At 42.2% G+C, this 10,308-nt stretch overlaps 1 protein-coding gene across 3 annotated transcripts; it reads right to left on the bottom strand.

The window, feature by feature from the left end:
* Positions 1 to 1,335: 1,335 nt before the first annotated feature.
* tacc3 (transforming, acidic coiled-coil containing protein 3) lies at positions 1,336 to 9,171 on the bottom strand. Of its 3 annotated transcripts, none has more exons than XM_079174855.1 (17): positions 9,073 to 9,171; positions 7,395 to 7,560; positions 6,820 to 6,932; positions 6,695 to 6,738; positions 4,412 to 6,596; positions 4,247 to 4,301; positions 3,997 to 4,159; positions 3,706 to 3,764; positions 3,480 to 3,610; positions 3,264 to 3,345; positions 3,021 to 3,140; positions 2,405 to 2,472; positions 2,276 to 2,319; positions 2,028 to 2,188; positions 1,820 to 1,926; positions 1,617 to 1,737; positions 1,336 to 1,531 (listed from the first exon to the last, which is right to left on the bottom strand). In XM_079174855.1, the coding sequence occupies exons 2-17, from the start codon at positions 7,557 to 7,559 to the stop codon at positions 1,466 to 1,468; spliced, it is 3,684 nt and encodes a 1,227-aa protein (XP_079030981.1). In that variant the 5' UTR covers position 7,560; positions 9,073 to 9,171; the 3' UTR covers positions 1,336 to 1,465. The 3 variants fall into 3 exon arrangements, with proteins under 3 accessions (XP_079030981.1, XP_079030982.1, XP_079030983.1); XM_079174856.1 differs by having other exon boundaries at positions 4,256 to 4,301; XM_079174857.1 differs by having other exon boundaries at positions 7,395 to 7,554; positions 9,066 to 9,152.
* Positions 9,172 to 10,308: the final 1,137 nt, after the last annotated feature.

Raw genomic sequence — 10,308 nt, 5'->3', positions numbered from 1 at the left:
CCACTATCCTTTACCTTTCTCCATCCCTCACTTTTGTTCTCTGGTAAAAGTGATCGAGTAGACTGGTGGGTTTTTACAGCTTTTTTTTTAAATGGCATGCAAACCTTGCCAGAGCCTGCAAGGGATGGAAGAATTGCATTTCCATGAATTGGTCGTCTTTTTTTTTTTTTTTTTTTAAAGTTAGGTTCCCATTATCAGTCAGTAGCATGTCGAGATAAACCAGCAGAGGATGCCCCCTAATCAAACCACAATGTATGAAGTTGTCATTTATAATCAAATTGAGTTGTGGATATTTAATTTATTTTGCTAAAAGTATGTATTTTTCAGAGTACGGTGTTTTACATATGTAATGTTATTAAAGTATACTGTTGTGTATTGTACATTTTGAGTACTTTCTCACTCAGTTTAATCACATTTAGTTCATGCCAATATTTATGGTATTTCTGTATGTAATTGGTTGTATGTGACAATCTTGTATCTTTGTTCAAAACTAAAAACTTAAAAAAGAAATCTGATGGTTTGGTAGTTTGATTAAATGACCTGAAACCAACTAGTCACATGCCTCATGAAGATCAATGCTTGCGTTAAAGCATTAAAGTTCTTCAGAGGCTACGTCCGTGCTCGCTTAAACATTTAAAAAAAAGAAAGCACTAAAATCCTAAATTCGGTGGCGGTTAACTGTCCTAAAACATAAGGGCCGGGTACAGACAGGTCAGCTTTCTTCCTTTGAGCGAGCTGAAGTGTCTGCTGAGGGTGACGCAGAGGGCAGCCAGCAGAGGGACGAAGTTGCCGGGATGAATGACTGAATAGATACAGACACAAGAGCAGTCTCTCACAGCCCTTTTTAGATGAGTGATGGCCCCTGCAAGACTACACCGAGTGACCAGCATCTTTCCCCCCCATTTAAGTGACTCGACTCTCTGCGCCTCCCCCCCTGGTCCGCACTACCACCTCATTCAACTCCAATCTAGGTAGGATTTCCTTTCACCATTTAGGAAGTGCATTGTCCTGCCTCTGGGAGTGATGTGACAGGGCCCTGTGACTGCTCGGGAAAGAAGGGGAGCATTGTGTCAGGTGAGCTCTTGTTTTGTTGTAAGCATTACAGGACGGGCATGAGCTTTGGCTCCAGACAGACGAGGGGTGAGTGCACTGAATAGCTTTGTATGTTTGAAGTAGACATTCTGCACAGAACATAACTTTTTTTTTTTTTTTAAGGCTTAACAGCAACATAACTTTCATATTTATTAGTAAGATTCAAAACATTACAAAGGCAAAGACTGCCCCCTAGTGGTTTGAAATCATGCAGAAATTAAAAAGACTGGACAGACTATCAACGTCACTAAAACTTGTAAATCATCTTTATTAACTTTTTTTACAGTAACATTGAAAAAGACAAACAAAGTACACAAAGAAAATGATCTGGACACCAACAAAAAAAAAAAATACACAGTATTTACAAATGAGCTCAACCCTTATGGACTTTGGCGATTAGTTCATCACAAAGTTTGGTGAGCTCTTCAGCCTCCTTCACCTGTAAAAATAAAAAGATAATATTTGATGTCTTCTCTTCAACACATCTGCAAATAAACGCCCATCTCATTTAAATCTTCACTCACCTTCTGATCAATGCTCTTCTCCAGTGACTGCACCTTCAGCTGCTCCCGTCGCAGCTGAGCCTGAAGTGCAGAGACCTCAGCCTTGTTCTTGGACCGCACCTCAGAAATCTCATTATTTGCTCTGGAGAAGAACGATAAATGTCAGTCACACACAGCAAGTCTTGCAATTTAGGCTTTTAACGCGGTATAATCAGGTTTCTTACTGAGTAATTTTCTCCTCAGCGTGGGCTTTAAGAGTATGGTAGCGCTGCTCCTCCTTCTTGATCCTTGCCAAATAGTCCCGAGCACACGCTTTCAGAGTCTCTTCATTCTGGAGAAATGTTATACAATTTACTACTCAAACTACCGCAACTTTAGAACTATGTCGTGTCTGTGAGGTTTATAACCGGGCACATTCATGTGTTTTCTAACCTTTTTGTAGCCCTCAACCACATCCTTGTACTTCTCCAGTCTCTTGAAAAGGTCGGAGAAAGACCTCTCCATCGTGTTCAGTTCACTGGACACTTGCTCCTTCTCCAGCAGAGCCTCTTTGAGCTTCTCCTGGGCCAGCTCCCTCTCCTTCCCTTGATCAGCTGAATAAATAAATTAAAGCTCTGGTTAAATCATCTTTACAGCCAATATCCTAAAGATTGACGTGTACTAAATGTATATAGACTTACCCATCATTTTGGCAATCACAAGCTCAAATTCTGCAATTATTTTCCTGTGTGGAGAGAAAAAAAGGTTACCAATAGTGTTCAGACATCGAATTAAAATGACAAAACGAAATTTAACAAAGCCCAGCTTACCTCAATTCTTGACCATCGTCGAGCATCTTTTTACACTTTGCACTCCATTGCTCCTGACTTGCCTGTCCCTATTTGAGAAAATACAGTTATTCATTAATAGTAATGGCCTTTTATAATCTATACACCTTTTCAAACAAGGGGCAATATTTTATTTAATTTAAAGTTCTGCAATCTTGTTTGTTTTACAAAATCAAATTTGTACAAAACAATCACATAAAATAATCTATTTAGGATTTGAGTCATCACAAATCTGGTTTAAGAATGGACTGAGTGGTTAAAACTTTCTGATGATCACAATTGCCTTTGAACTGAATACTGTGCCAATGTGTTCCTCGTGTTTAATTATCCCAATTTTTATGAAACATTGATCTCAGTGAAGGGTGGAAGAAGACACTTAAAAAAACAATTCAGCCGACACCAACAACCCTGTAAGCTAAACAACAATAATTGACATTTTCCGGTTAAACATTTCTTTAATATAGAATGCACCGTGGTTTCTATGGTTGAATCAGATTATTCTTGTCTGCATTCAAATAGACAAACAAAGTGACTTCAAATGGAAAACCTCTTCCACTGCAGTCATTTGTCAAATCATAAAACATCGAGTAGGACATACTTCTGCCTGGACCCGGGCGATGGCTGCATCCATGTCTTTCTGACTGTACTTCAGCACTTCAATAATGGCATACTCTGCGTTTGCTGGCTGGGAGAAAGGAAGGACCGCAAGGACTGGAGCCTAGATGACAGTTCCAGTGTAAATAGAGCCAAGTTAGGAGAGGCATGTTGAATATGAACTGACATATTTTTCCATAAAAGGTTACCAGGCAGAGTCAATGGTGGCATTTCCAGAGTGACTTACTGGTGCTGGAGCATCAAACAGCTTGAAATCATCCTTTTGTGGTCTGTTTAGAGTCTGCTCTGCCATCTGTGGAGGGTCCAGCCTGAGTTGGGAGAAAAAAAAAAGAAACTCACTTGAGATTTCATTTTGTTGATCGGGATGTCCGACCGGAACAAACTCAGCTCTAACAGTTAGTGACCGCAGCGATCAGTGAGTGGAACCAGAAGTATTTCATACCGTGAGACAAAGGCAGCGGGGCGAGGGACGTGGCTGTGAGCAGCCGGGCCTGCAGACTTCTTGGGGCTCTCTCTCAGGAGGGGGTCAAATTTAAGGTACAAGGATTGTTTCCTCAATGCAGATTCCTTAAACTGTTGACAAAATTACATTTCAATATGCTTAGGTCATGCACTAAAATAATAATTAAAAAAAAAAGTCATTCAACATACGTGAAGTAAGTACTTACAGTGCTGGACCCGAACTGTTCAAGGTAATCCATTTGCCCATCAAAGTCATTGGCCATGACTAGAGATAAAGATCACAGATTAACAAACAGCTTTCCATTTAATGCCGCTTCATAAATAATACAGAACAATCATTTCCTCAAAAGACAAGCAAGCTGACTTCTGTGTAGTTACACCAAACTGGGTGAACCCTTTATTAAACCACTTCTAAAACGCAAAGTTAAGGCAACAGAAAAATTCAGAGATCCTTGTGGAAACTAGTCAAATGGAGTTTATGTCCAACGTTTACTTACACATAGTTCCAGGAACAAACTCCTCATTGGATGCTGACATGGCGGCCTCTGACTTTTGCTCCGGCTGACAGAATTCAACAAGCTCAGGAAGACTCTCCGCGGGTCGTTCAGCTTTAGGTTGAAATCCCTCGTCTTGGTCAGAAGCAGCTTTGAATACAGCGTTCTGTCATTCGAGAAAAACAAAGCTTTTGTAAAAACCACACAACCAAGGGAACGTTAAATGGATTAGGATTGTATCAAACTGCATTACTTCTCTCACCGCTCCAGGGTTGGGTTGGGCTGCAGCTTGGACACTCTCTGCAGCGCTACAGAGGGCAAAAGCATACAAACTTACAGTGAAGTCAAGTGTCGCTGGCAAGTCAAGAGTTCACTGCAAATAGATGCTCGATACACTCAGATAAAAAGGTAAACATACCATGCTGACGATACAGCTTCCTTCTCCACAGGCTTCTCCGCTCGCTCTGGAATTAAAGTTTCCATGAGCACGGGCCCGGATTTCTTGCTACACTTTGGAGAATTGTTCGTGCTTGCTTTTGTGCCAAAAGGATTGAAGTTTGGATCATCGAACTTGTCAAAGTCAATTGAGTAAGCCCCTTTGGGAACATCGGGCCTCACTGAAGGTTCTTTTGGTGGTTTGACGTCACTCGCCGGCTTTCCCGCTTCAGGTTTCCCACCAGCTGGTCTTTTGCCAAATTTCTTGGGTGGCGGTTTCCGTTTGACACTGCCGTCACCGAAATTAAACTCAAGTTTGACTGGTCCTTCCTTGATTGGGGCATCAGCTGGCAGGGTGGTGGATTCAGCAGCTGAAGCTTTTGCAGCATTAGCCGAGTTTGGGGCCACTGAAGCTGTGGGTTTCTTCTCAGGCTGAACAGACCCCTCTTGAGTCACCTCAGGTATGACAACACTGGCGGGTTCATTTTCCTTAATCTGTGTCTCAATGTCTGCCACCGTTCTCCCAAGGACAGGCGAATTCGGAATTTTAGCGCCACCGGTTTGGAAAGGATTGACTGCATCAAGGTTGTCAAAATCCAAGGAGTAAGCCCCTTTTGCTGGCAGTGGAGTATCTTCTGCAAAAGTGCCTGACACTTTGTCTTGATCGACAGTTGGAGCCATTTTAGTGGGTTGTTTTTCATCAGGTGTGGCAGTGCATGAGTCTCGTAGCTCGTCTGCTGGGACCGTCACCACTGTGACCACACTGCTCTCGCTGGAGAGGACGTCTGTGGGGACGTCGACCAGTTCCAGCGCCCCTTGAGCCGCCTCAGGATGGTTAACAACATCTTCCTTAATCGGTGTCTCCTCAACAGTTGGGTCAATGTCTGGCACTTTTCTCTCAAGGACGGGTGAATTCGGAATTTTAGAGCCACCAATTTGGAAAGGATTGACTGCATCAAGGTTGTCAAAATCCAAGGAGTAAGCACCTTTTGCTGGCAGTGGAGCATCTTCTGCAAAAGTGCCTGACACTTTGTCTTGATCGACAGTTGGAGCCATTTTAGCGGGTTGTTTTTCATCAGGTGTGGCGGTGCACGAGTCTCGTAGCTCGTCTGCTGGGACCTTCACCACTTGGACCACACTGCTCTCACTGGAGAGGACGTCGACCAGTTCCGGTGCCCCTTGAGCCGCCTCAGGCACGTTAACATTTGTGGGTTCATTTTCCTTAATCTGCGTCTCCTCAACAGTTGGGTCAATGTCTGCCACCGTTCTCCCAAGGTCGGGTGAATTCAGAATCTTAGCGACACCGGTTTGGAAAGGATTGACTGCATCAAGGTTGTCAAAATCCAAGGAGTAAGCCCCTTTCGCTGGCAGTGGAGTATCTTCTGCAAAAGTGCCTGACACTTTGTCTTGATCGACAGTTGGAGCCATTTTAGCGGGTTGTTTTTCATCAGGTGTGGCGGTGCATGAGTCTCGTAGCTCGTCTGCTGGGACCTTCACCACTGTGACCACACTGCTCTCACTGGAGAGGACGTCGACCACTTCTGGCACCCCTTGAGCCGCCTCAGGCATGTTAACAACATTTGTGGGTTCATTTTCCTTAATTGGTGTCTCTTCAACAGGTGAGTCAATGTCTGGCACTTTTCTGTCATTCTGAATTTTAGCACCACCGGTTTGGAATGGATTGACTGTATCAAGGTTGTCAAAATCAAAGGAGTAAGCCCCTTTCGTTTGCAGTGGGGCATCTTCCATAAAACTGCGTGAACTGTTGTCTCCATCCACATTTGGAGACACTCTTCCAGGTTGCTTTTCATCAGGTGTGGCAGTGCATGAATCTTCTTCCTCAACGGCGGGGACCTTCCTCACTGTGACCACACTGCTCTCTCTGGAGCTGATGTCGGCGGAGACGTCGGCCAGTGAGTTTTCCATAGACGGGCTGAACGGAAGCGTCTCGTCTAGTGCAGTTTCTATTTTGCCGCGCTCCTCCAAGCTATTCTCTGGTTCTGTATGTTGAGACAGTGTAGGAGGGTTTCCACCAGCAGGCCTCGCAGGAGAGAGGACCGTCTGAGCAGAACCCAGAAACGGATCGACAGAGTCGAGGTTGTCAAAATCAAACTGATAGTCTCCTTTGCTTTGTATCGGCATCTCATCATCAGGGTAAGACGACGCTTCTGTCGAAAATTAAAGAAGATGACCAAGATCACCAAATTTGCAAATTCAGAGACATTCAAGGAAAATAATGTATCAAAACTAATGTTGGATGAATTACCTTGTTTGGGCTGAGGCTGCTCAGTGGCATCTTTCTGTAAAGTACTATAAAAACACAAACCCGGTTACTTAAACGGATCAGTCATTAAATTGGAGGCATGTTGCAGTATGAGAAATGTTACATACTTGAATTTATCCATCACTTTTCTACACTCGTCCACACTTGTCATCCTGACAGTCTTGGTGGGAGATACAATTCTTTTAGTCACAGGGTCTCTTCTTGGAGTCTGAAAAGCCACCTAAACACAGGTAATTTGATCAGTAACTTAAGGGTTATCTGCATGCTATAAAATATACAGAAAAGAATATCAAAGTAATATTCAGCACTTTCACCATAGCCATACACAACACAAGCTAGTATACTTCTCAAATGTGGGCTTGAAACATGTCTGAAACAGTCTTTTGTAGCTTTGTCCACCAACACACACGTGTTTTGTTCTTATTTAATTAAAGACCGTTTAAAGTTGTCGAACTTTGCTGCAAATTTATAGGGGAAGGTCAAACTTCATTTAGTCAGAGAATCAAATATAAGGAAGGTAGTCAATCTCCCCGTCTACCCCTTCAGGTTAACAGAGTCTAATAGCTGTAGAAAAGACTTAGTATGGACACGCACACGCCTCAGTTTCATCCTGGTGTCATTATGGTGTTTAAAGAGTCAAGATGAGAAGGGGGACACAACATAAGCAGAGCTGGTTCTGTACCTTTGTCCCCTTCGGCACCACCTTGCTGGGCAGGTTCTCTGTCTGACGCAGGATGGAGGGCCTCCCAGTTGGCTGATCCAGGTCAAAAATGTCGTTAATGGAGCTGTTGTGCTTTCCTCCGGGGCAGACCCCACGATTCTCATCATTCACATCAACGGAACTCATACTGTAAAAGCAGAGAGAGAGAGAGAGACAGAGACACAAAGTAAGATACGAGGCTGGAACGATCCGACAACAAACTGAGGGAGGTGTCACCCTGAAAGCTGCACCCGGTTGATAAGACACTTTTGGTGGTGAGGATTTACCGACGTGTGTAAAAAGGATCTGCACTGAGAAAGATGACACAAAGACACAAAGCAGAATCAAGGCAAATGTGACTCGCCAATTCAATTGGTGGATCGTGGTCGGCACATGCAAATACACTCCTTCCTAAAAAGTGGAAAAGTAAAGAGAAAAAAAAAAAATGTAACCATGATACCTGAAAATGTAATGAAGATGTTGAAGCTACACATGCAATGATGCCTTGTGCTAGCTAGGCCGATCGGGCAGCCGATATTAGCTTATTGCTGATATTTGTTGGTCTCTAGTGTACATGTTGGCCAATATGTAGCATGAAAATAGAGTACAGCAATGCCAAAATATTTGATAGAAACTGTGCTGCCATTACATACTTTGTCCACCAGAGTGCACTAACCAGTTCATGTTTCAACTGTAAGAAGTACAGTTCACTGCATACAATTCAAAACTTGTATCTGCCAATTCAACATATAACCTAGTCAAAAAAATGAAAACAAATCTAAGTCACTATCAATGTAGCGGATGCATCAGTGTTCTGATATTATTCAGGCTATAGAGCCAAGAAGTGTGAACTTTGGCTTAAGTTAAAGTGGTTAAATATTAAAAAAAAAAAAAAAAAAAAAAAACAGAAAAAAAAGAAAAGAAAAAGACAAAATACAGAGATGACTTGGGCCACCTGATCTGTCCTGTGACCTATGAGACAATCTTTTCACACGTCCTAGCAGGAGAAGCAAAGCTGTAATTAGTCACATTAACAATGGCTCTGTTGCATTTAACGGGGCCAAGGGGCCCTGTTAGTGACTGTGCTTTCTTTCATGCAGCCATTGTTCATGTTATTAATGACCGATGCTTCTCGTCCCATGACACGCCAAAATCTCTGCTTTAAAACAACATTATTGCTGAAATGACCTGAAGCCATTGTAACACTTCCAATGAACTTCCAATTGCAAAAGTGATTTCCAACTCTCAATTTTAGTTTGCTTTAATTCATATTGGGCTATAAAAGGATTCCAATGATTGTGATGAAGATATGTGCTGAATAGCAAGTAGCCTAATGTCAGCTTCCACAAACTATTAAATATTGCTCCCAAATATATTACATTTTGACGAACTATATGGTGAGGTATTAATGTTCGCAAACAAGTGGACTAATACGTGTATTGTGCGACTCAACGTGGGATTTTCAGCAACATTAGAAATGAATAATTAGCTGACGGTATCACCCAGAACGTTAGCTAGAAGTCTGTCATAGAAGCCACCAACGTTACGATTAACATAACCGTTAACGTTACCGTAAAGCGGAGCGAAATAAAGACGTGGGAACAGACAACACAGCAAGGCCTAAGCTACTATACTATATTATCCTATATTTACAACCTACCTCACAACCAAAAACCAGATGCAATCGGTCGATATTACAACGTCTTTCGTCAAAGCATCCAACTGCAGGGTGACCACGAACGACTGGTGTGATTTTTGAAATCCCCTCGCCTAGTCTGGGGAACAACCGTTTGGAATTTAAAGTCTTGAAACGCACCAATGGATTCGTGAGAATCGCGCTTCCGGGTTAAGCAGCCAATCGCGCTGAAGAACGGATATGATCCAATTGTCGGCCAGTTGTCAAAGATAGTACACGTGGCAAGATAGTAATCGACGTGTGATTACTATCTTGCTTATGTACAAAAAGGCTTGTTTTTCCCATGGGCAATCGAATGACCCTCTAACGTTATGACAGCGCAATACTGATATTCCTGTTGAAACATAGACAGACTTGTGTGACTGCATGATGATTGATTGCTTCAAATGTGCCAAAACCAAAGGTGATTTGGTTTGTATGAGGGGCACTGAAAGCAAAGTGGTAAGTTACGCTAGGAGACTTCTCTCGTTGCTGTTTATTTTTTAATTTGAGCAAAACAGAAAGGTCACGGAGCCTCATTTGAAGACCAAAACAAATTTAAATATGTATTTTAAAAGAGACTAAAATATCCCAAAACAGGTTTCAGTTTGATATATCATTCAATTTGAGTGTATATCATGCTTGAAATACTGCTGGTATTTTGTTGTTTTGTTCCTTTCTCTCTGTGTTAGAGGGAATTTATGGTTTCTTGAGTATGTTCATGCCTATATGCAAACTGGGATAAACCTGGGACAGTAAAGATGAGGTACAGTCAGGCACTGACCAGTCTAGTATGCGCAAAACACCAAACATCAAACTCTTGTGGGCAGTTGTTGTCACCAGTCATTTTTTTGTCTGTATCCAGAGGAAACATCTTACATGGTTTCAGAGACAATGTGTGAGTTAGACCTTATATATAATATTATATTACAGTATATTTTAATGTAGTGACCTCTGACTTATCTCTACTTACAGGCTCTTCAAAAGGTAATATTGGTGTTATCAGTATAACAAATACCACTTTATACTTTATCCATAAGTAATACTGTTCCAATGCGTATTAACAGACGTGGGTTTGCACAGAATGTCTTTGGTTTGTATCCATTTATCCACCTGGAGCAGAGCATTTTGGCAAATTAGGTACTAAACGGCATGACTGGCTTTATGGCTCACATGTCCTGGTTTAAGCTCCTTACTTTTCATCATAATATTCTGGTTACA

This window comes from Pholis gunnellus (genome assembly GCF_910591455.1).
Source record: "Pholis gunnellus genome assembly, chromosome: 15".
Taxonomy (NCBI): domain Eukaryota; kingdom Metazoa; phylum Chordata; class Actinopteri; order Perciformes; family Pholidae; genus Pholis; species Pholis gunnellus.
This window is presented reverse-complemented; position numbering and strand designations above follow the sequence as displayed.